Raw genomic sequence first — 27466 nt, forward strand, 5'->3', positions numbered from 1 at the left:
TTAATAAGTTGGAGTTGAAATACATTACATAGAAATGCAAACGACATGGTCACAGCCATTATATTGCTTAGCAATGATTACCAACACAGCAAAAAAACTTGTGTTATTTTCATTATTATTTTGAGATAACCCTGAATTGAAATACATTTTAATTAGTTCTAAAGTATAAAATAAGACCTACCAATATTAATGGTCAATGAGCTAGGTATTTATCTATTTTTTTTACCTAGAAATTTTTCAAACGTTAGATTTTAATATTATTCTAAATAGAGTTATCCCAAGAATGATAATCGATTGATTATATTGCTTTCTTATTCAAGTAACGTTTAAGTAACAATGCTAATACAAATTTACCAACATTGAGGCACACAATGAAAAATATTACGTCAACTTTAGCTTACATTCAATCAGTACATTAATGTATTAAAATTATGTCGAGTTCTTAATAGAAAAAAAAAAAGATTATTATCAGGAACGATTTTTCATTATAAATCGATTTGTATGCCAATAGGCAGCCATTTCTTTGAACTTTCATTAGAGTAATCATCGAATGATGACAGTTTTTATTGTAATTTTAATATCAATAGTCATCTAATAAAATTAATATATAGTGTATTTTTTTATGTATGTTGAGACAAATTTTTTTACTGTGTTTTAATCTTGCACATCTTATTTTATAATATAAGGTACCATGAAATACATATGGCTGAAGTATCAGTTTAGAAAAACTGTCTTCTGCAGAAAAAAAAATAAATTTATATTATCTAATTAATAATAATTATCTATTTACTTATCTACTCATTATAGAGATACATTTATAATTTAATATCTTTCACAAAAATAGTGATAGTTGGTTTTTTTCTTCACCATAACACTATTGTGTAATTTTATAATTTATGAGTCAAATTAAACTGGTTTTTAAAATGATAAACTATGTAATATCTCTTAGATCTTTTAATAGATCAAGTTTACATACTTCCAAATATTTTTCGTCCTCGAGTAATGGACATGGAAACAATGACAACACTTAAAATAAAGAAGACTAGGCCTAGGATAGTAGTCAGAGCACGACACCATTGACGTCTACGTTTGGCTCGAGCAATTATGCGACCTAGTATTTCAGCTCGAGTACCATCTAATGTGAAATCTAGACTTTTATTGAAGACTGTAATGCCTTGATTCCAGTTAACTTTTTCAGATGATTCTCCAACTGCTCCGTAAGAAGAACTCTCATCACTGGGATCTAGCTGCTGGAACAGATTCACTCATTAATTGATCGATATACTAGGATATAAAGATACTAGTTAATTGATTATACTTGAAAAAAAATCTCAACAGCTAAATTGACACTTGCTATGACAAATTTATAAGATAGCTTTTAGGAATGTTCATTTAAAATTTCAAATTTCTTCATTTCAAAGTATGATAATTTCTAAGACATTAATATTTATATTTATTATGTGATACATCGATACTTTTACTTTCATTACTTTTCATTAAAAAAAGTATGCATATATTTATTACATAGAAGAGTCTCATTCATGATTCATTTTTTAAATATGTATACTTTGTTCAAAGAATAGTCATTCATATTATGTAAAAAAAAACTGTTTTGTTAATGAAAATATTAAAAATATTTTGAAGAAATGAACTATTGTATGTATAGCATTTTTGAATAAGGATTTTATAAAGCAAGTAGTTAATAAATCCAAAGGATTGTTTCAAAAAACTTTTTCTTTTTTTCATATAATACAGTAAAATGAATTTATTGTTTAAAAACACGTTTTATTAAATAAATTTTTGAGAGTGAAAGTTGAATTCATCAAATATGACTTAACTTATTATTATACTGATTCAAAATGATTGAAATCATTGTTGTAAGCTTTAAATATAATAAAAAAAAAAAATAGCTCTCAATATAGTAATGAAATAAATTTGCAATAGTAAATATTCACCGTCGAGTAAACAGGTTCTCCAGAAGTATAACAAGTTTTGGTAGGTGCACTCTCAAGTCTAATAGTACGTTTATTTTTATCCTCAAAATGATTATGATTTTCAATCAGTCTACCAACACCACCATCTTTATCATTAGTATTCTTAACACTTTTAATACCACAATTGAAAAGAGTCGACGAATGAACAGCATTACAACGAGGTACAAGAAATACAGCAGGAATGCGCTGGTGGCATTGATCTTTCTTAGGGCGCTGATCCTCATCAACCTTGGATAAAGAATGAACAAGAAGAGTTTTCCCTTCATGAAGACACTGGTATGTTGGTCTAAAAAATGTTGCAGGAACGTTGGAGTATCCAGATTTGCCGTACAATTTAAGATTAACTGGATTAACAGCCACCGAGTCTTTTCCTATTGCACTTGATGATGAAGAAGAGAGCCGATAGATGTGTTCTTCAGATATACCAGTTGATGCAGTACCATTGTTTGCTTCAATACCCTTTTGCACAGTTCGAGAAATGTCACGAAGAATCTCTTCAGGCGTCATGCCGCTCTCACCGTCAATGACGGAGTTGAGGGTCCGCGAGAGCTCGAAGAGGACGTCTTGAGCCGTGGGGGCAGAAGACTGGCAGTCTCGCCAAGCATTGCGACAGCGACTCGCGTACGTGTAAGCGCGTTCGTAACTGCAACTGGCAGATAAGCCCTCGCAGTCAAGAGCCTCGCAACCAACCAAGTGTAAATCTCGCGGATCAACGGATGTGCAAGGCCAAATAGGTCGAGGTATTGCCTCGGCTTCGTGAATTACAGCTAGTCCAAGAGCTGCCTCGGTACCAAGTGTTCCCGCCGCAGAATTTCGGAGGACTGACGCGCAGCACGTAGAGTAGGACCCAGCAGAGAGTGGCGGCGAGTGACTTGAATACCCGGAACTCGTAGAATTGCGCCATCTCTTCGGATTACGAAGGGCAGCCGCGCCTCCGCTTACCAATTGGGACACTTCCGCATCTATTGCCTCCTGCTCTGACCTACAAACGCAAATTAATGATCAACGGATTAGAAAATCAGATACTTCAATGGCTTCATCTTTTTTCTTTTGATACTTTGTACGAAATTCTTTATGCTGAATATGGTTTATAATAGATTAGTGTTTAAGGTTCTTGTATGAATTGATCATTTCAAAAATTTGTTCATCATTGCTTAATGTATTATTTAAGATAAACAATTGAAAAATTACTGTAGGAGGCTTTTTGTATTTTTATTATCAAATGTTAACGTAATAGAACCATCATCATTATAAGGTGTTATAAGATTCAAGTCTTGAATGCTTTCTTAACATTTAATTAATTTGTTATCATACTTAAGTATTTACAATTTAAAAATTTTGAATATTTATTACAATTGCTTCATTTGAAATTATTTAAGTAAATTGAATATTTAATTAATGATTAATTAATTGCCTTTGAAATAATTTGTATAAATTCTTGGATAAAAAAACTAAGCTGCAGTGATTTATCAATCAAAGTATTTAATAATTCGTTAAGACATAATCACAAAAGGTATAATTATATGTACCTTTCTTTATTTTCACCATTTATAAATCAATCTTTGATTTCAACATCATTATCGGTATTGAAAATCGACATAAATTATGTCATATTTTATAAATAAAAAATCATTACGAAATTTTATTATGCTTTGGGTTTCCTTTGGTATTCTTGATATAAATATCTGTTTTTTCTATTGAATCATTCATTGAAAAAAAGTATTTTTCATTTGATAAATAAAAACAGATATAAAAAAAATTTATTAATATCCATTAAATTGTTATTTATATATATATATTTTTTTTAAATGTAAATTAATCTCTAAATAGTGAGACCATTAAAATGGTGTTTGACCTTAAGAGAAAAGGTTTAGCCAATTAGGTTTACACGAGTCTGAAATTACAGCAACTCAACTCACATTGTGAATTTAGCATGAAATAATGTAATTTTAAAAACAAGATTTTCATGAGCTAGAAAGAATACCTCAACTGAACTTGAACTAATTAGGTCTTTTTATATTCTTGTTAATAAAAATTAAGTTTAAAAAAAATATAATAATCCATATACAGTTTTTGGAGTAAACAATTTTATAGTGCTCCAAAACGAATCTTTTTCAACAACAAACTTCTTATTAACACATTTAATAGTTTTGTGGCAACGTTTAATTAGTTTTATATTCTTAATAATTATTCACAAGTGGGACTCCAGTTAAATTTGCTCTTTTTTGTTCATAATTTTTGTCTCTTTTTTTATCAACTCTTTGACTTCTTATTGCATAAATTATTTTTTTCACTATATAATTCTAACTATACATTAAGTTATAACAATCTTTAGTGAATCAATAACAATGTAAAAATAATTATTTATACTTAAATGTATTGATAGAAACTTGTAAAAAAATTTAATAAAATATTATTTATCATTTTTCGCTACAGTTAAGAGAAAAGAATTAAATAAGATTAATTATTGTAATTTTAAATAGAGTAATTAAGAAAAGAAGACAAATATTTTATTAATAGGTGTAAAATGACCTTAACAACTTCCCAATGTAAATTTTCAAATTCGTCCTTAATATTTAATATTACAAAAGTCTAAATCCGTTAGATGTTAAACTCTAAAAGTGAAAGGAAGAAACCCAGTAGCTAGTAGATTTATATCTCACTATCGTACAAATAGTATTCTTGGCTCACCACTCAACATCATAGCGGTGATAGTCTCGATGATGCTGTGGCGCTAAGCCGTTTCCACTATTGGCGGACTGGCTAGCGATCTGCGCTGTCTTGTTACACCGGGGCATTCCTCCATACACCACGATGGTTTTTGTACTTTATGAAGTAACACTATAAACCATTTACATAAATAAAATGTATTCTCATCATGTGCCAAAATCCACCACGGCATTCTTTTGCTGCCAACTATTGCCTGAAGTAGACTGTCATCAACAACATGCAGCCTATCATTATCGACAGGCTTAGTTTCTTTTGTCTCATGTGTGTCGGAACTTCCTCGTATTCGTCGTGTTTCCTTGATCCACTCTTTTTTTATCTCGCTGCTGTAATTAATGAAAGAATAGTGACTATGTATTCACAATGAAATAAGCGGTAAATAAAGAAGAGAAAGGAGACAATTGATTAGTTTAATAATCAGTAGCTTATGTATCATGTTGGGAAATAAACGACCTCTAATGACTTGCTGGAGCTGCACAATGTTTTGCCATCGCTAATTATTATATGACGAATTGTTGAGACCAGGGATGGGTAATTGGTTGATGCGATTGGAGGGATAATTGTGGGATTCGAGAGATATCGCGCGACTGCTTCAAGTGCAACATAAGTAGCAATTAAGTATATATAGTGAGAAACTGAAAACGGCATGGTTCCTCGCTACTCCATGCCGATAACCAAAATGAGTGAACATTAATTATTGTTGCGCATGATATCGACGAGGCTATGAGAAACAATTACGAAATATACTTGATATGTTTTGAAAGACCCAAGTGATGACTTTTATTACCACTCGTATTTATACTCATGAAGAGAAAATAACGAATGAAAATTTTATCTGTTTTTTATTCATTGCTTACTCTTATGCAGATGTTGTATTACTTACAACTCTTCTTTGAAGAACTTTAAAGAGTGATCTAATAACACCACAAGGAGGATTATTTTATTATCCATTTTTCAATCAGTCTAAATCACTGTTTATGATGAAAATGAGGTAATAAATTTTCTGAAATGAAAAGAAAGAAATGAAATAAATTTTTTTTGTAATAATAGAATAATTGTTACCTTGACAACATTATGAAAGCAGAATTTTTTTAAATCCTGAGGAAATTTTATTAGATGAATACAATAAATATAGCTTCCTGTTTTAACAATTCATGAGAATACTTATTGTGCCGCAATATGAAGAAAATTATTTCTATGAGAAACAATAAAACACAATAATGACCCTGAAGTTCAGAGATAATTGAATGAAATGAAATTAATTATGGTGTAACTGGTGTAAAATTATTCGCTTTTGAACAATGATCTTGGGATATTTTCGTTCCGGACATATATTTTTGGTATCATAGACAGTTTAATTAATCTTAAAACATTAATTTCCTCCATTTCAAAATAATTACCTCATAAACCATTAAATTATTTTTCCAATCTGCTTTTGACATTCTGCAAAACCATTAAAAAAATCATTTAAAAACAAAGAAAAATAAATCAAGTAAATTTTTCTCAATAAAATCAAAACATAAATTCAAAATGATGTCAAAAATAACTGTCATTTTCACAAAAAAAAAAATCAATAATAAATGGTAAATGTTGTTTATAATAATTATCATAAAAATTTTTATAATACCAAAAGAAAGTCTATAAACTCCATTTGCCTTGGTGATGAATTCCACGATAATATTTTCACCATGCATGAACATAAAACAATGATGACCATGTGAGGATACATCAAGAGAACCACATGTGTACAGCATTAATATATACAATAAATTTAATCGGGATCCAGCCGTTAGGTATGCGTACTTTCACGTTAACTTATACTGGTGATGTTTACGTTATTACGGTGTGTATAGCTGAGGAATGCCGATGGGCGCGAGAGTATTTGGCAAAGGCCGTCTGCATGGTCACCAGTAACTTGAGATATCCAGGCGAAAACTCGTTACAGTAGTCACCTGGTTATACACTCTCGAAAGTCCAAATCTGCAAAGAAACTCTGACCGAGACGTAATAGTGAGGGGTATTACTGACGTTTTCGCGTTCGTGATCAAGGTCGATTGCATTGAATTACGTGATCATATAGTTACTCCACCATATCTAGGGTAACACTAAAGTAATAACACACCAGATTGATCGATTAAGTAATTTTTCATTCGATAAACTGGTGATAATCACAAGTGTCATTTGACACTCTCATTTTTCATCTCTGAGATTGCATAGACTGTCATTAAAATACTTTTTTGCATTACTGTTATTACGGATTAATTCGTCATCATTAAATTCATTGCCATACTTAAGCCTGTGGGCGTCTGAAATGAGCTTACTTGGTCCAGGCTACAATATAAATCTGCTTGTCGTTTTTTTAAATAAACTCATAGAATATTCATTAAGAAAAATATTTCATTTTAGACTAATCCATAAACAAGTTGTAATGATGATAAAAATAGGCCAATGCTGGTTTAATTGAAAGAATATTCTATACATAATTCAAGGAAGTAAAATCAACGAATATTATTGTGCACCAAGATTTACTTGTGATTAAATCACTGCTATATCTTTAAATCCTTCTTTAAGATCTTTAAGTTCCAAATAAGAATTAACACCATGACTTGGAGAAAGTTATATAACAAGTAATATACATCCTCTTTCCTTCTCATTTTCTAACGTGACTTAAATGATCATTTGGTTCAGGTTGATAATTTATCATTATATCTTGTTTCACAAAATGAATCTCAGCTTATATTGAACTCCAAATAGTTTGAATCAATTTATTCTAAACTGGTTAAATAGATCTGAAAAAGATCAGGAATATTATTTCATTATTTTTTGTATGCCCAATTTGAAATTATCTAACAAAACCTTTATCTAAATTATTAATTTGATTATGCAAGTCACTAGTAATTTAGAAATGAATTTCTTCAATAAGTTGCTTTACATAAGCCATTGGCCATTGCAGGAAATTCTATTGTTTTAGAATATAGTTAAATGATAATAGAGTTAATAAAAATAAAGTAAGTTGAGTGCTGCATTAATTAAGAGCGCATAACTTGATGTTTTCCGAGCAAACTGAATGTCAGTTCATGTTGTTGATCGTTATCGTAGAGAATTTTAGTTAAATCAAAGTGTCAATCTTGTAAAGGAATCTATAAATCGTTAAGAGTCCCGTGGACTTTGTCACGTTCTACCTCAACTTTCACTTGAAGTCACAATCAATGTAAGTTTGAAATAAACGTGTGAATAATGCATTGTACAATATACATATATATATATATATATGATCAAGATATGATTATTCGATGAGAGAATAAATAGCAAACGTCAGAACTTTTGTTTCTTTTTAATCCCACTCCAGTACTATGGCATTCGATTGCGTACTCACGCGTATACAAAAATAACTTTGGGAGAAAAATCAATGAGGTCCATCGGCGCCCCGCAAGGTCGAATGGGTCGAAATATCTTCGAAGATACATCGTCGTTGTCCGGGCAAAAGTCCGAGGCGTGAAAATATCGCGACTTTCACTTCTTTTAAATATGCAGTTTATCCTCGTTGACTCACATGATATTCGATTGTTGTCAGAGGGCAGTTATATTCAATCTAAAAGTTAATGATATTCAGAGACACAATAACTTGGGGCTCGTTTTCTTTTATAATTCTATTTATTAAGGAACTTGGGAACGAAAGGTAATATTTACATAAATAAACGATCACTTACTTTAGTCAATTAAATATGGAGATTTTTCATGGCTGAATGATCAGACTATCAATTGAATAAGTACAATGTAAACACTGTAATACCAAGAAAAATTTCCCCAAATATTTCGAGATTTCAATATGAAATCGATATTACAATAAAAGCAATTAAATTTTGATATCAGAAGTATCCTGGAATTTTTTCGGAACAAAAATTAAAATAATATGCTGTTCAACGATTTTTGAGTACGGCTTTTGAAGTCTTTTTATGATGGAAATCGATTATACATTGATAGTCGATAATGCTAATAAGAGAGAGTGGGGTTATGTGGTGATATTAGATAAGTGCGCCCTCTGTTTAATTGTTTTATTATCCTAACCTTCAAAAGAAATTTTTGCATTATAGCGGAATGTTATTTATTTATCAAACAACAGCAAAAACTAAACTAATTATTTAAATTTTTATACCATACCATAAAAAAAAAAATGTTGAAAAATATTTATACACTGAAATATTAGTAAATCATTGATTATTTTAAAAATGGTATTAGAAATAGTTCAAGTGTGATTAGTGAATTATACGATTGTAAATTATTATTGTGGCATCGTTTAATTTCATTAATTTCTTAAAATCAATAAAAAAAGGTATTTTTATTATAGGTTTTCATCTAATTAGGTGATTTTTTTCATTAATCAAATGTATCTCATTAACTGACAAATTACTAGTTTATTATATATGACTTGAAAATTCTAAGTTAAAAAGCTCATTAGTGTACATTACAAATTGCTGGTTATTAAACAAAATATATTTAGTCATTTAAAAAACCATTAAGAATAAATGAGATAGAATAAATTTTGGAAAATTACACCTTTGCTCATTTTTTCGAGAAAAAAGTGACATAAAAATTCGAAGGAACTGTTTATTTTTTATTTTCATTTTTAAAACATCAAGAAAAAAATTATTTATGAACTGGCTTTTTAAAATTGACACTGAAATAATTAAAAATAAAAGTAGCTTTATTTTTTTTTAACTTGTTTTAATCGATATAAAATATTCAACATTTAAATAATTCAAAAAACTTTAATGTAGTAAGCGAGTTGAATTCAATAAATATATTCATATACATATATCTGTCGATGATTACATTTTAATTTAAATATTAAATAAAAAATTATTCTTATCATTGCAACAAATAAAGACACTATGGTATATTTTATCGTATGTATGTAGAGCAAAGAAATAAAAAATAACTGAAATACAAACCGGGGGCATATAGGATATCATATTTACTTGCAATCAAACCACCAAAGAAATTTGATTAGCTATAGTTTTAGGAATGCTATAGAATATTAACATTTCCTTATTAGTGATTTCTAAAATAATTTATTAACATAAGTGTTTACTTTTACTTTTCCAATTAACTTTCATTATAAAAAAACATAATTAATCAATTGTATTTCATGTAACAACATTACACGCCTAAGTAATCTCAATACACAAGACTATTCTTATCTTTCATTGAAATCAACAATAAGAGTAAATAAATTTATTATTAAATAATATAAATGATAAAAGAAATGAATGTTTTTCTCTTGAATAAATCAATTCTACACTCAGTAAGCTCCAGTAAAATATTTGATTTACAAACTTTCACTCGAACACTGCGACATGGTCGCACAAGTCAGGGACGTCCTTGTCTGGCAAAAGAAGACACGGCGTTTATTAAGCATTATGATTGCTTATGATTCTGGCGCCATGCCTTTTGGAAAAATCATAAGCCATTTTTTCAGATCCATGTAATTATTGACGCAACAAATATCCATCAAAAAAGAAGAAAAGCAAAAAATGGATGAATGATGGGAAGAAATTAAAGTAGCATCAAAACTGCTAATAATTAAGTGCTAATTAAAAAGATGAAAATTTAATTAAAAATAAACCAATTATTTATAATCGACATATAAATAAATTGATTACGAAAGATTTAAAGAGAGTAATATTTTTTATCAAAAAAAAAGATCTTTCTTATTTAAACTTTCATTGTCGTATTTATCTTTAGTCACGAAGTGAATTTGACTCAGTAAATACGTCCATGTAAACGAGATGGGATGAGAGGAGAGAGTAGGAATACCGGCATCATAAGCGAAAGATAAATGAAAGAAATGTGTCAGAAACTTTGGAGAAAGCTAAGTGAGTTATTGATTACTTACAGTGAGATCACACCCGAATAGATTTTAAACTCGCACGATAAAAATTATTGGATTATCATAAATAAATGTATATAAAAGACAATGCTAAGTCAGGTAATTGCATGTTTCACAATATAATTAACTGCCAAAGTTCTAACTTCTATGAACACTCGTGATATCAATGTACTTGTGTGAGTTTACAGTGTCATATTCAAGGAGCGATCCCTGCTATTGCGTCAACGAGTACAAAGAGACGACTACGTGCTTGGATACTTGATGAAAGAGTCATCGAGGTAAAGGCAACACAAATTTACATAGCATGTGGCTACAGTGGCACCTGTACGTGCCATTGTTAACTGCAGAAATTGAGGACAATAATTATTTTTATCGGATTTTCAATGACCCTCACAATACATTAATAAAAACCATTGGCATCGTTTGGATTTAGCCAATTAATGTAATCTCCCAGTTATGGGAACTGCCTTTGTGCAAAATATCGAAAGCAAATTAATGATAGAAGAATACATGGAATTTTTCAGGTAGGCATGAAGAAGTGAATTCAATTGAATTCAATGATTACTTTTTAATTATTACTCCAAAAGAATGATTGCTCTAAAAACATCTTTACTCCAAAACGATGAGCATTTAATTTCTCAAACAAAAAGAAATGAAATTTTTCCCAATTTTTTTTTAAACCACAGTCTAAGTAAATGTCTCAATAGTTGTATATTTGAAAAAGTAGTTTATGTAGAGAATAAAGACAATAAAAAATTATGTTTTTCGTCACAACAATTTGTAAAAAAAAGGAAACTTTGAGACAGAAATAAAATAAAGAGAAAAGCGCATTGTTGTAAAAGATGGTGATTACGAAATATGTCATATTTTAAATGTAATTGATTTTCAAATGTCTTTTTACCAAACAATAATTTTTTTTAAAAGAGAGAGCATTCTTTTTGTGTGTTTTCTGTAGAGAATTGTATGACGCTATCAGACTGTTTCTAACTGCAAATTCCTTATTATTATTGAAAACAATTAAAAAAAAAGTTGACGTAATACAAGAGCTTTTTCAATAATGTCCAAAGCGGTTCAGTTTTATCAATGATTTATTAGAAATTGAAAAAAAAACGTAGACAAAAAACGGCTTGGATTTTTTTTGCTCAAGAATGTCATTTTTACTAGCTCTAAAGAAGCTTATAGTTAATAAATAAATATTTAATGCCAATTAATAAATCCAAATTGATGTAAAGCCAATTGTTAAGCCAATTTTTGTTGAAACTTTGAATTTTCATACAAACCTTCAACATGATATATATCCATATATAACAGTTCGATAATTTGGTATTATTTATACTAGATTTAGGACATTTAAATTGATTTTAGCACGAAGAAAAACACATCCACTCAAGTAAGAATGTTTTACAGAAGTTGTGAATACAAATTCTTCTTCAATGATGAATAATGCAAAATGTAAATTTACTGAAACAATAAGTGCAATTTTTCACAAGAAGTACTTCTCGCATGCAAAACTTGTTAATTGACAAACTACAATTACCCAATGAATAAGAGAATCAATTCCCAAACTCAAAAACTTTGTTACTAATAAGGAGGTAACTATTTTTATTATATCATAACAATAAAGAATCTTTGAATAAAATATTTTGTAATATTTCATTCATTAGAATTTTAGAGTATCATCACAGTTGTTGAATTAAAATAAATACTGTACTGAAATGAATTGAAAATGATTGATAAGTAGGTAAATAAATTGTGAAATGGACTTAGATCATTTTCGATATTACCACTTCCGCTTGAAAAAAATTCTAAATAAACAAGAATTTAGTAATAAGGAAAATCTAGAAACAATTTCGCAAATAATGTTTTAAGTTAATATGCCGGTTCCATGTAAGTACCTATTTCAGAAAACTGCTTCTTCGAGGCGAAACTTTCACGCGCGTACTCGCGCGTCGTTGCGCGCTCGGTCTTGCACACGCGGTTCACTAAAAGAAACTGAAAGTCCCGTTTCTTAGGGGCACACCGTTCAGATAGGTCCCCAGTGGTCCCCAGGCTGAGGCAGAGTCGAGTTTGCAGATACGTAACGCAACCGGAACTCAGCCCACGTGTACGTACTTTTCTCTCGTTTGTATACATCTTTATGTTACATACTGTACGTACCTCAGTACATACACACATATACAAAAGTATATTCACATGAATTTATATGTAAATGGACATAAGATACAAGGAATAAGAGTCAACCATTAAAGTTGCCTATTCATTATCGGTGAAGAATCTTTCTTCTTCCTGGATCTCTAGTTACTAGACTAGAAAAGTCTCTCGACATTCAGTGACAACATTGAGATCATAAAGAATGAAAGTTAAGTGACTGCGATGGATATAGCATAGTCACGTACAGCTTGACAACTTTTTTATGATTTATAATTACTTCATTAATCCATTAAAGTAACAACCCATCGTCATAAACACCATCCAACTTGCTAAAATATTTTATTTTTTTATCATGAAAGACTGTGGTGAAATAATTCTTTTTTATTAATTAACAACTTACTCACAGTTTTAAAATAGTTTCTATTAAATTGGATAAATAATATCTAACAATTTACTGATAATTATAGATGGGTATGATTTTATTTTTTTATTAAAAAATATATAAGAATGTATTTAGAATGTTTCTGCTTTTTTAGAGATGCCATTTTATCATACAAATTTACTGTTTTGCAATTGTAGTTAAGTAGCATTTGATAGTTTAAAGCAGTTAAAATAGTATTACTGATTATATTGTTTCTAGAATATACAGTTGACTTATTGAAAAATTACTATTATCAGAGTGGTGATTTAAATCACTGAAGGAAGTGGAAACTTGACATTTCATGTTCAGTGAATGACTGAAAGGTAGAACCACCCGCACCTGATGCATACGTAGGTGGTTATTGAGCATAACAATCATATAATATAATAACATATGGTATATTGACTCGAAATGTACTTAGGAATTTTTGTGAATAATGATAATTTTTATGCAATCATTCTTACTTCCTTAGAAGGCATCCGTGACTATTTCCTGACTCATTTAAATAAAGGTTTACATGCGTATCTTTTTTATCAAAAACTTAAAAAATCATTGATAATTAAGTAAATTAAAATTTCGAATGTAAAAAAAAATCAGTTTTATAGTATTATTAGATAGAATAAATATCACATAGCTATCATGTTGCGAGATTATGCAGACTCATACGAACCACTTATTATGAAACAAATTTCTCCGACAGAATTTGAAGTTATGGATGATTTTGACTACAATGCAATTAAAGATGGTAAATTTGCTCCTGGTTACACACAATTGAATCAGCACAATTATGTACAACTGCCTACTGGTTTAATAAAACCTAAAAAAGTATCTCAAATGAAATTCAAATTTACTCCTCTAAAATCTGCTGAAGAAGATGATGATACTCAACCAGATGTGCCAAAACAATCACAATCAGTACCTAAAATGGCATCTAATGATGGCATGTCATCATCATCATCATCATCATCATCGTCTTCATCGCAATCATCTTCATCAGATGAGGAACCAGTTATGACGAAACAACCTTCTTCGTTATTATATATTTAAATAATGAAAAATTTACACGAAACAATCGATAATATAAATGATCACATTGTCGTTCATTTACAAATTCCTTTTTTATATTGAACAATATTTATGCATTGTTATAAATAACAGATATATTTTTTAAATTAACTGTTTATATTTTCTTTGCATGTCAATGATAAGAGATTAAGTTGCTTTGTTTTATTACATTACAATGGATAATAAATATTTTTAACAATATTTATGTGTATTGGGGATGTTTGAATTAAATAAAAATACAAGAATATCTTTTATATTATTATTCAGTAAAAGATTTATTCAATTCTTCGGTATTGTGATACAATTTTTATTTTATCTATCGCAATTGCATCAATCACATTTATGAATCTAGTTGGATATATCATAAATAAGTAATAGATCATTACCTTAATGCTAATACCAGTAATTTTGTGCTCTACTTTCATTAAATATACAATATACATAAATCTTTGGCTTTCTTTTTCTTCTTCAATATACTTCTTATTGATTGATTTGAAATCTGTATATAAAGAATGATCCACTCAGAGATTCAAGTTCTTTTAGTAATTGAAAATACCATCAATCGTTGCCTTAATCATTTACTTTCTATCATTTATTTTTCTATTAATATTTTCTTTCACGTTTCCTCTCTACTACTATTTATTGATGCAAAATCAATTCATAATTATCACTTATTACTGGCAGTACCTAAATTTAAATAAATTTTTTTATTAAAAAATTCTAACAGAAATGATTATTGTTATACCACTTTATAGTTATTTGGAAATAAAATAAAATGTTTTGGTAAAAATATGACTTTAAAAAAATATTTATGTTATAGTATTCAGAATCAATTCGTGCAGGAAGTATGATATGCATTCTATGACATGGAATAGAATAATATTTATTTCTACTTTGTAAAAAACTGCAAACTGTTTTTGAAAATATCAGATAAACTCAAAGACATCAAAATCTTTCTCAGTCTATACCTTGAGTCATTCAATATTTTTTTCCAGCTAAGGGAATTAGTTTAACTGTGTACCTTTTTTTTGGTAGAAAATCATTGATAACGAATTTTTTGATCTCATAAAATATTCCATTAGCTCAATCACATCTTCTATTGATTATAAAATTTTAATGTCTGATTAAATTTTTCTGATTAGCTTAGTTTCATTTGAATCAACAAAGTACGTGAATATGATTTAATTGAATAATTGTTTAATCTTGTTAGACTCAGCAGAGTGTGATTTTTAAGATTAATTTATTCTATTACATCTACATTAACCTGATTTAGTCCGACTAATTTTTCAGTTGCAAAAATTAATCTGTTTAAATGCAATTAGATTCAAGATATTTGTTTTAATTAAACGTTATTATCTCAACAGTAAACATTTCCAAATTTTATGAGTATTTTCATCTAGATAGAAATTTTATTAAAAAAGTTCAATAATAGTTTTATAGATTACAATTCAATTATACTTTTTTTAATTTGAGAACCTCATACTAGATATCGATAAACTAAAAGGAATTCCATATTTTCAATTAACTGTTGCTTTGAGCAGCTTTAATTGATTTCTTCAAATGTCATGATGTTGTTTCAATCGATTTGACAGAAAAATCACAATCTAATTTCTTATATAATTCGAAAACTTTCCGTAAAACTACTATAATTCGCAAAAGAAATATAATAATTACTTATTGATTTAATCAGTTAATCATAAAGTAAATATATACCCTTAATCGTCAGGATCACGATAGTTTCACAATTTGTTTGATAAAAACTACTTTTCCGATATCTCCACCAACTATCTACACATTCTATGAATTTAATTTTTCAAATTATTCAATTGGCAGTTATAAATTACATAATTTTTTATCGTAATCATCACAATGATAGATACTTTTTTTGTCATTATTATCCTTATTGTTCTATATTTTTAAGAAAATAATTAAAAGAGTACAGTACTGAGCTAAAATGCTTCAATTTCGGATGCAACAACCTCGCTGCTTCGGTAATCATGCTGCTAAAAGATTTTTTATGTTTTTCGGTGTATTTTCTTCATTCAAATGTTTCGTCGTATACTTTAAAGCATTCAGCAATCCTTCGCTTTTACATGAAGGTTGATCTTTCAGCAGTTTAACACATCCCTTGACCTATAAACATTTATACTCATTAGTAAATTGAATTATTCTTGTGATATCATTATTATTACTTAATATTCTGTTGGTGATTATTTTAATATTTTATAATACCATAATGCATATAATTAAATATATAATTCAATGAAAATTATTCTGAACCTGTAATTTGTGTTTACAAAGTTGAGTAATATTGCATGATCATCCATTACTCATATCAATTAGTAATATTATTATGACATATTGATCAATAAATATGGAGTGTTTATTGATATTAAATATGTTATTTAATGTCCATTAAAATAATAAGGTGTTTCAAGACGATTAAAAGTAAATTTATTTATCAATTCAAGAGGTTTGTAATATTCAAGTTTCAATAATGTTATTATTTTGCTGAGCAATGTTACTTACATCGACATTAGAACCTTTAACAAAAACTCCTTGGGGATGAACGTGGTCGTAAAGAATGACCAAACCAACCATTACCCTTAATACGAACAGTTGTGTTTCTTCTCTTTGGAATTGGGCCAATAAACTACTGTTTATTGAAAATAATTTATCAATTAATTCAATCATTTATATTGATAATAATTGGATTAATTAACAAATAATAAAACTTACGAATTTTCAAGCATCCTCAGACAAACTTTAGCCATTGTGCCCAGAGTCTCGGTAATATTCTCTCTTGGTATATCTTCTCTCTGAAATCATATGTTTTCAATGACAAGGTGTGTCAGCAGTATGTTAATCATCAACGATGGAACTGATTATCATAAATGATATACGAGTACAAATAAAAGGGTAGCGATAAACTAAAATATGACAGGACATCTTTTAATTCATTACATTGGGAAGATGAAGATGCGTAATGCGAGAATATTATAGACTCACCTCCATCAAAAAAGTTATGGTAGCGTGACTCAAAACATGTAACATGGGTGTGGCATGGGCATAAAATAATGACATACGATTAGCGAGTTCATTACCAACTACCAAGTCATTTTCAGGATTGTCTTTTGCCTTTGTTAAAGTTCTTCGATAATAACTAAAGTCATTTTGAATGGCTGGTGTTTTCATTTTGTGTTCATCAAACTTGAAGACAAATTCAAGAATTTCAGCAAATTGTTTTACCAATGCTTGTTGAGTTTCAAGGTGTTGCATCGGAGATAAGTTACCGGAACATAATTGACCTAATATTTGTGGTACAATGCGCTCTGTAATCAAAGACATCAATGCATATGTTTATTAAAAAATATAACAGAGTATAAAAAGTAAATGGGAATTATTTGAGTAGATATAGAAATTTACAACAAATCTTTCAAATAGAATTTAATATTAAATATTCTGAATTAATTTTTTGATTTCATTTAATTAAATTTTATCTACTTAATAATCCATTTGAAAGATTCTTCCATAATTTAATATCAAGTGTAATTCAAAATTACGTATATAACTTTTCTGTAAAGTTTCACTCACTCAACAATTCATCTCAAAGCAAGCACAAGTGCATCAGAGCTTCATGAATTGAATTATTGAATTTTTTTTACCAATAACTACTGAACCTGAGTTCATCAACTATAATTTAAATAGTTGATTGTTTTTTTAATTACAAACTATTGATAAAAATGTCTTTATTGGCTGAAATATAGGATTAAATTGAATGAATAAATACCTAGTTCCAATGAAAATTCGTAGAATCTTTTAAGTTTAGCCACGAGAGGTACAACAGTCAGGTACGCCTTGCGCTGGCACTCTTCTGTAGGCACAGAAATAGCTTCACGAATTTCTTTACCAGCACCTTTGTAGCATTGAATTTCTTCTAGAATAGATTCTGAATTTTTCAAAACACGTTGTACTGCTTCAAACGTTTCTCTCTCAAAATCCGAGGGTTGGGCATCTGAAAAATGCATTTAAATCAAATAAGTTTCATCATTTAACATCATTTATTCTTTCAAAATAATTATTAGCAAATACTTACTTTCAAAGTCTAGGAAAACATCATACTTTTGTGGAGTACAGCAAGTTGACTCATCTCGAGCCAATAGGCTGAGGAGTTTTCCCATTTTGAGAAATCCTTAGCTTTCTGTGCTCCTTTTTTTACAGGCTCACACTTTCATAGACATCTGAAAAAAAGAAATAATTACTTTATTTATTAATCTTCATTAAATAAAAAAAATGCCTTCTCACGTATTGTAATAAATGTTATTTTTATTGGATTAATTCTTTTTATTGTACGTACTATTGTATATAATGAAAAGACTTGTGAATTGTATGTGTTTGATATAATGATCTTAATGCTTCTGAAACGAAACTGAATGTTCACTGAACGAGTCCACACGTGAAACCAAGTGCAGTCATTCAGATTGAACATGGGGCAGCTGCTAACGGATGGAAGGGGACAAAAGTGATTAACTTTAACTAAGACAGAAGCGTGAAAAAAAATTGCGCGAAACTGATATCTATTTATTTCATAATTTACATAGTAATGAAAACTGAACTCACTTCATTTTGCTTTTATTTCATAATAATTTCTGTTTTTTTTTCGTTCAATTTAGTTTAGAAAGCAATTGGAAATAGTAAAAGTATTCATTATAGAATATCATATTACATGAAATGGTTTTAATGCTGACCAAGACATGATGCAGGTCAACTACCTATCATTTCTATTTAAGAAATAAGTACTTGGATGAATAAAATAATTTTTTAAATAATAAAAAATAAATCAATCATTGAATTCTAATGGATAAATATTCAGTTTCTAATGTGAGAAAATCAGAGTTTAAATATGCACTTAGACGCGAATTCTCAAGCACCAAAAAACACTTTAATGGAATTCCGCAATCGAATGATTTTCGCAAGCAACTGAATTTTTTTCCACAGTATATCAAATTACAGTTCTTCTTAAAACTTTATGTTAAAAATTAATTCAACACAATCGATTGATTCCTGGTACGAGTTACCTTTCATTTAAAAAGACCCTTTAACAGGAATTGCTACTAAAATTTGTATCAACAATCTATAAACAACCTACTATATCAAAGATTGGAAAAATAAATAAAAAATTGCAAACTAATTGATTTTCACCAATAAAATAAATTGATTAATAAATTTTTGCGTTGAACAACAATTCAATACTGTTATGTTTTTCTTGTTAACTAAAATTAAAACATCACCTGACAGAATGTCTATCAACAACTAAATGATTTGATGATGATAATTGCAATCACACTCATAACTTATTTAATTCAAAGTCTTTAAAAGTTTATGTAATCAACATATAAAACGAAATGCATGCGATTACAGTAAAAAGTATATCTCACTAGAGTTAAAAGAAAAAAAAATTCACAGACGCGAGAAGGAATCATTTTTCACCCTCACCTTTCTTGACACAGGCCAGTGCCCACGACTATCCGGGTGTGTCACATGCTAAAAAAACAATTAAATAAACAAAAAGAAATGAGTCAACAAGTGGAACGACGGTTTCCGTTGCAAGCAGGCGCGGCCATGATCGCGATGTTAGTGAGGGGTTGTTGATGATTGCGATGGAAGCGCGTGATTCCCTTATTTGGTCAACGAACGGCATCATAGCTATGTCGAGGTCGAAAAATCAATGGGGGCGAGTGAGCTTCTCTTGCGTCGTTTAGATGGCGAGAAAAAGCAGATCGGAAAAGCGCGCGATGACTGTTTCTTATTTCAAATGTTGCTATATAAAATTCATAAACAATTGCAGAATAAATGTTGATGATTTTGATCATTCTAGAGACTTCTAGGGTATTGGAGGTATCTATCAGTCTACATAAATAGCTAGACATGTTTTTTTTTTGCTAGAGTCTTTTTGTTCTAACGAGATAGAATTCCTTGGATTTAAATTTAGTAGATGAAGCCTACTAGGTTTGAGCCATGTGAATATTTGAAGGTATAAATGCAACAGCAGAATGGCGGTGACAACGACCCACACTGAGACTAGTAAAGAGCCTAGCATGTGGTCTGACTCAGCTCATATCGAAAAGTTTAATGTAGTCTTTCTAAATGAGAAAATATATGCACATAATCTCTTTCTCAAGTACACTTCCATTGTAAAGAGTATTTTTGTTGATTCAGCAGACAAGTTGCAAAAAGAAAATCAAACAATTGCATTGTAATTGTGCTTGGAGACTTTTGATGTCTGTTGTATAAGTGATTGTGAATAAAGAAAAATATTTAGTTAAATTAACTGTTGAAATAATGAATTAATTAGTTAATTGGTTTATTTGGAAGATAACAGGATCCAACAGGAAGACCATTTGAGCTATAAATTTCACTTTAATTTCACTATTGATAAAGGGATCAATGGATCCCTCCCATTAGTTGTGACAGAGACTATCTACAACAACATCCAGTATGATATAATGAAAAATAATAAAGATATAATCGTTGATTAGGTTGATAATGAAACGAATCAATAGGGGAATAGACATGTAGGATAGTAATATAAAATGTAAGATAAATAATGGAAAATAATTGAAAAAAAATATAATTCATAAGTAAAAGAAACAGCATTATTGATCAAAACTGACATTTTTATGGATCAGATCTCCATTATTTGAAATAAATAATAAACTCAATCAAAAATGAGTTATTGTAATTATAACGTATTAATTAATTTATTATTTATTATTATTGAATGAAATAATTAAATAATGAAAATTTAAAAGCAAATAATTATTGAAATTAATTCAATTTCAATTACCGTAAAATAGTTCATCATATTTCCATATTAAAATTTACAATTCTAAAATAATTCCAACCAGTAGGGGTAGTATGAATTAACAATTATTATTATAAATTAATTTTCCTAAGTACAGAAGATGATAAATCAATGCTATTTCATCCATTTGAATACTCAAAAATATCAAACTTTGCTAATTGTTTCCAAGTATTGGAAAATGAACTATCACAGTTCATGATTGATTATTTATTTTATAAATAGAAACACTTTTTTTTTCTTTTTATAATTTCAAGGATAGAATAACGCGTGGGTTATTGAATTGTAAATAATGTGTGGTGACGATGGATCTACACTTGGTTGAACAGTTCATATCTGTAATACTTCAGATAAAAAAAATACACTAGTCAATTTTATATAAATATTCACCAATTCTAATTATAAAGTACCATCAACATTAATTCACTAATTTACAAAATGCTTTTCAATTATATAATTTGATATTATTAAATTAAAAATAAATTTAAGAATCACTCTAAACGAAATTAGTCTCATTTTGGAACTAAACCTTTTACTCTTATTTAGTTTCTTGCTAAATGTCATATTATCATTAAACATTTTTTGTTGGATGATAAAATATATTTTTAAAATATTTATCAAGATACTGAGAAGCTTGGAAATGTAATTTTATCATTTGTATGTATATTCATAGTAAATTTAGCCAATTTTCCGAGCAAATTTCATGAGAAATTGTTTGTATTTATTATAAGCTACGGAAATTCTCACGGTTCGCTTACTTCCTCATCTAAATGTATTCACTAAAACGAATTAACTGATGTTACAACTTATTTATATTTATATAAAACATTTTATTTTTTTTCTTTCTCGTTAATAAATAATTTCTTCCTTATTGAACATTAAATAAATTACTATGAAAATAATTAATGATTAAATGTGAGTAAATTTTTTTTTACAGTGTGAATAAATGACTGAAACTAACAGCAAAGTTATCACTTTCGATGAACGAATCAGCATAATCATTCTTTACACCTTTCTAATGTGGTTTGAAAAGACACAACAATGATTGAATAATCGTCGGAAATCGTAGGCGAGGATGATCAACGCCTATTAAAGCCTTTTTATGCTTTAATTCTAGCAAATCAATTGAGATCCTATTCGCTTTTGCTCCAGCATACTATTCATTACTCTAGAGAGATTGAGTGTTATTCCTTTAACCTTTTTCATGTTGGTTTTTATTGAATTTTAAATTTTTATATCTGTTAAAAATTTCAGTCAATTCACCCACAATAAACCACAACATAAAATGTCTATTCTATTTTTCGTTTTTTTACTATCTCTTAAAAATATTTATGAAGAGAAAGTCTAATACTTTATACAAGAATTCCAATTCACTCTACATGTTTTAGATTTGACGTAAGGACAACTGCCCACTAAGGCAGCATCAACTTCACTTTTGGACTAAATAGATGATTACTTGCTAGTCATGCTGAACATGTCTCTTCAAAATCTTGTGATATTTGAGATGTATGATCTATCCTGGAATGATGTTTGATGGTATGATACCGTTCTACAGTATAGCAATGTCTCACAGTTTAATAATGGCCTACTTTTTTTACAGTTATGGATGTCGTGATGGTCATTTATGGCAAACAATTCAATGCAAATCGAGTCATTCCAGGTCTGTTCTAGCAACATGATTATTTTGCACATCTAGGAAGCATCTGTTGATGGAGCAAAATAAGTTTGTCAGATGTATGTAAGTAAGTCAGATGAATAATAAAGATCTTTGGATACAATAACAGCTTTATTCAAATTTATGTCAATCAAATCTTCATAGTTGAAAGTAAAAATAGAATTCCAAGATGACAAGATTATTTTAAATTAATTATTAATCATGGACCAGGTAGATGCAATATGTGATTACTATACAGCATGGTAAGTTTAATCTTATAGTTATTTTTAATGCTGTTATAGTTGAAGTGAATATGTGTGATTGTACTAGATTGCTTTTATTATAACTGTAGATTCAATTTATCTCCATTTTCTAGAGTTTTGCAGCAGACACTGCAGAAATCAACACTGCTGCAGGAACAGATCTTCGACCTGTTGCGACAACAGAATTATATTTCCACGTAGATTTCTCTTTACATGCATTCTTGTATCAGTTCTATTTAGATTTTTTTTAGTATGCGTGGAATACTGTTTTATAAATACTATTTAAATATTTGGGACTATTGTTGATCAATAAAAAATATCAAAGTATCATCACACCACATCAACGATTAAAGATAAAAAAAAAATTTCTGATAAAGCTATAGCTTTATCAAAAATTTTTATTAAATACTTATAAAAAAATTTCTAGGTTTCCAAAACCATTAAGGATGTTATTATCATCTCCTTTGAACGAAACATCCTTGTATTTTCATCTATGTAATTTTAAATTCTACTCCTGGCAATAATTAAATATTTTGTCTGATCAATAAATGGAAAATTAATCTCAAAGCACATGTGGACATGCAAGAGAAGAGACTTATGAATAGACAAAGTGAACAGCTATATCTACGCCTATGGCTTAGCAGGGGAGATATCGTCATATCCCGGACGAGCTAAACGTATAGTTGAAAACATTTCTTTATAAGCACCGCTCGTGCATTCTTTTTGGTACGTTTGACACTCGAGGAAATGTTGGAAAATCTTTTTCTTCAGAAAAATTCCAAATTGACATTAAAGAGTCTATTCGAATCATGATTTATTTAATCCAATACATTGAAAATTTTTTTTAATTCAAATATTATTCTGTTGATAAAAATTTCATGAACTGAATATGTAAAATAGGGGACAAACTTATTTTTCAATAATAATATAATTAAATGAAATAATAAATAAACATGGAGATTAAAAAATTAAAATAGAATGTAGTGATTTCATGACAGAGCTCGTGCAGAACTGTCCAGCGCGTGTTGTTTTGTATTCTCAGGAGATAAAGACATGAATTTTTTTGCTCATAAACAAAAATATACATAATTTATCATTAAAAAATGGTCACATGTTTCAATAAAATTAATCGAAAATTTTTTGTAACTTGGCTGTCACATTTTAATTAATTTTAGTTTTTAATTTATTTCAAGGACACTGCACCAAAAGCTGATTATATACACAACTGTCGTCACATTCTACCTAAGAATTAAATCAAAATCTATAACAAAAATTATGTCTAGGCTCCACTTCGTAGCAAAATTATAAAATATATAAATAAAAATAAAAAAATAATAACTGACTAATGAACTGAAAAAACCAATTCGTTTATGATTTCTATAGCAACAATGATAATAGTAACAAGAATGTTAACAATGATAATAATAGAAGAAATATTTTTTATTCTTTTCATTTCGAAATTGCTCTTCCTTTTGAATTGAATGCAAACTAAAAATACCTGCTCTGGTATTAGATACGAATTTCGTCGAAATTCAAGCAAGATCTGACGATAGCACGAATCGATTGTCTGTGAATACCAGAGCTCACCACAGCATTATTGCACGCAACCTACAACGATCGATGTCTCGTGGCTCAGACTTCATATACTGATTACTACAGAAACTGTGCCTTTGAGTTAGATTTATCCAATAAAAGCCTACTCCCTTTCCTAATTCTTGCAAACAAGCATATGACCTAGTTGTTAATTGGCCGGCAGATATAGCATATGATCGCGCTCTGTTTACGAGTTACATAGCCCGATTATTTACTAAATAGCTTTAGCATAAACAAAAACCTATAAAAATGTCTACCTCATCACAACCTGTTTGTAACAATCATGTTAATATTTATTCCTATATTGTGTCTTGTAGTGTAGTCGAGAATGATTACTCATTTATTTCTTTTTTGTCAAGTAAACATGACTACCATATTTTTCGTGAAATGTCGTTAAATGAATCTTTGTGGTTTCCTTTGGTTTCTGATAAAATGAGTTATTCTTAATTAATCAACTGCTCTTTGAAAAAATTATGAATATGTTCATTGCTAAATAAAAGGAAAGCTATTGAAAATGATGTATTACATGAAATTGCAGTTTATTGAAGTACTTAATCTACTTATTATCAAGTAAAAATGTTAGAACGACTTATGTTTATTAATTAAGCAAAGATAATTTAAGAAACACCTGATTTTTTCTAAGAAGTTATCTACTTTAGAGAACAAAGTGAATGTTGAAATATCAAAGAATGAAAATAAAAAAAAAGTGATTCATTTTAAATGTAATTTTCAGTGAGCAATAATCTATTGCTTTTGTAATAAAGCAATGGATAAAAACTAACAAACCAGGTTAATCATCAACAACCTATTTATTTGGAATGAAAACAATTAATGGAAAAAACTAATTTAAAACAATCAGTAAAAAACCGTTATTTAAAACCGATTATAATTCTCTGTTGAACAATTGCAAGATGATATTTCCAATAAAATCACGTTACTATCTGCCCTACGGGATTCAACAGTTAATTGGTATTTATCTTTCATCCGGACTGGGGTAGAAATAATTGAACGATCCAACGACGGTGTAATACAATAATATCTTATCAATACATTCAATATTTCGTTTAAAACAGAAGGTTTATTTACTTACTATATCGTTATGTGTTAGTTTATTGTTTATAGGTCTATCAAAAAATTAAAGGAGATTTATATCAAATGTGAAAGTGACGTTAAAGAGGTATATAAACTCCTCCACGTTATTCACAAAAAAATAGAATTATTATATACGATACATGTAGCTACATGCCTCCCACGAAATCTTTTGTATTGAGTGTCCGGCATTTACACGATCATTCTCTCTTTCCTCTCTCTTGGCTTTTACATTCTTCTATTTCTTTTTATGTTCATAGATATATATTTCATGTTCACACAGTAACATGCCTTGTATTATAAAATCTGTGATATTTGAAATGATAATATTAAACAATTTAATAAAATACAAAAGAAAACAAAAATATTATAAAGCATAAGTAAGTGTACTTACTGTTTGCAATCTTTCGCAGGAATATTCAACAGTTGCTGCCTAGTACTGAACCATTTTCTAACAACAAATAAAATCGTGTAACGCACTATGTCATATGTCACATTAAATTTCAAATTATATTCAGGCTTTTTTTTAATCTTGATTTGTTTTTTACTTTTACTCTGTAGATAAATATCTCATGAATTTATAAAGTAAAATGAAAGTCTTGGTGGTCATAAAATTCAATCAAATGTCCTTATTTAACCAAAATTGGCGCCTTCTACAACAAAACTCCGATGTTAACAGTAACGCGGGTGTTTCCCTTCTGTCAGTCAGCTGATACCCCACTCTCAGCTGACATTACACATATCAAAGCCCCACCAGCTAAGCTACCACATACTGAGTGGATGCAATGGTCGAGTAATTTCAGTTTTGTTTCATATAATGGGCCTGGTAAGGAATTATAATCTCTGATAGACTTATTAAGTCATCTAGGACATTTTTGCTGCTTTATCTATCAGATCTAGGTGATATATAGTATGGTGATAACGTAAATCAACTGTCATGTTTACTATTACAAGAATGTGATCAATTATTTTCCAGCTAAACGTGATACTATTGATGATAAATTTGATAACTGATTAGATTCCATTGTTGCACTATTGAGAAATATGGTTAAGAGTCAAGAAAGTTATCCATAACTAAAATAATTAGTGCACATCGTCAAATTGATTGAATACTGTATTATTTTCTTTGTCATGTCACAGTTTTTTATTTGATAAAGAGTAAAATATTTTCAATGAGTTAATATGGCAATAATTAAAGTTTCTGGAAAAGATTTTTATATATTTTTCCATTTTACTGAAAAATACTTCGCGTACAAGCTCAAATTCGCGTCTTTCGTTATAAATAATATTTAGTTCACAAAGTGACTGTGTGGCGCAGTGTGTATTCTTGGAATTCTCTAGTTTCAATCATTTGTCATCAGTCGGTAATTGAGCGAAAAATAATTGATAAAATAAATTTCTATTTTATTCATCGAACATCAGTATGATTATGAAAAAAAATGTCTTTTTTATTAATTCTTGATAAAATAGAAAAATGATTTTGCGCAAATAATTTAAATGGACAAATATCAATATTTGTATTATTAATAGAATAAGATGCTTTAAATAGATATACATGGTTTTTCGATTAACTTTTTTAAAGATTTATGAGATAAGCAGTTATAAAATCATTTTACTCATAAATGAAAATTTTTTTTCTTTATATTCAGATGAACACAAGAATATTCAATGCAAATGAGTAAATTAATCAATACTTCTCACTAATTTTAATAATTCTTATCTATTATTTTTTTAAATTAATATCCACTAATAAAATA

General features: G+C 28.8%; 3 protein-coding genes across 18 annotated transcripts; 1 reads left to right on the top strand and 2 right to left on the bottom strand.

Annotated features, from left to right (window-relative positions):
* On the bottom strand, positions 1-12593 carry LOC118074624 (uncharacterized). Of its 13 annotated transcripts, none has more exons than XM_035096009.1 (8): positions 8432-8702; positions 8098-8313; positions 6349-7510; positions 5784-6164; positions 5605-5724; positions 4686-5047; positions 1956-2976; positions 1-1250 (listed from the first exon to the last, which is right to left on the bottom strand). In XM_035096009.1, the coding sequence occupies exons 6-8, from the start codon at positions 4790-4792 to the stop codon at positions 969-971; spliced, it is 1410 nt and encodes a 469-aa protein (XP_034951900.1). In that variant the 5' UTR covers positions 4793-5047; positions 5605-5724; positions 5784-6164; positions 6349-7510; positions 8098-8313; positions 8432-8702; the 3' UTR covers positions 1-968. The 13 variants fall into 13 exon arrangements, with proteins under 13 accessions (XP_034951900.1, XP_034951916.1, XP_034951934.1 ...); XM_035096025.1 differs by having other exon boundaries at positions 5784-5916; positions 6122-6164; positions 6349-8313; XM_035096043.1 differs by lacking the exons at positions 8098-8313; positions 8432-8702 and adding an exon at positions 10618-10825.
* Positions 12594-13742: 1149 nt separating this feature from the next.
* LOC118074120 (nuclear pore complex protein DDB_G0274915) lies at positions 13743-14304 on the top strand. The gene has a single exon (XM_035095056.1). It carries the CDS (start codon positions 13823-13825, stop codon positions 14228-14230), a length of 408 nt encoding a protein of 135 aa, XP_034950947.1. The 5' UTR covers positions 13743-13822; the 3' UTR covers positions 14231-14304.
* Positions 14305-15626: 1322 nt separating this feature from the next.
* LOC118074690 (CYFIP-related Rac1 interactor B) lies at positions 15627-26898 on the bottom strand. Of its 4 annotated transcripts, XM_035096134.1 has the most exons (9): positions 26258-26898; positions 26104-26160; positions 25867-26015; positions 18345-18489; positions 18039-18263; positions 17258-17580; positions 16988-17067; positions 16778-16904; positions 15627-16381 (listed from the first exon to the last, which is right to left on the bottom strand). In XM_035096134.1, the coding sequence occupies exons 4-9, from the start codon at positions 18427-18429 to the stop codon at positions 16244-16246; spliced, it is 978 nt and encodes a 325-aa protein (XP_034952025.1). In that variant the 5' UTR covers positions 18430-18489; positions 25867-26015; positions 26104-26160; positions 26258-26898; the 3' UTR covers positions 15627-16243. The 4 variants fall into 4 exon arrangements, with proteins under 4 accessions (XP_034952025.1, XP_034952009.1, XP_034952033.1 ...); XM_035096118.1 differs by lacking the exon at positions 25867-26015 and having other exon boundaries at positions 26258-26897; XM_035096142.1 differs by lacking the exons at positions 25867-26015; positions 26104-26160; positions 26258-26898 and adding an exon at positions 19745-19883.
* Between the last annotated feature and the right edge of the window lie 568 nt (positions 26899-27466).

Source organism: Chelonus insularis, unplaced genomic scaffold (assembly GCF_013357705.1).
Source record: "Chelonus insularis isolate UGA/USDA-ARS -01 unplaced genomic scaffold, ASM1335770v1 contig_116_pilon, whole genome shotgun sequence".
Classification (NCBI taxonomy): Eukaryota; Metazoa; Arthropoda; class Insecta; order Hymenoptera; family Braconidae; genus Chelonus; species Chelonus insularis.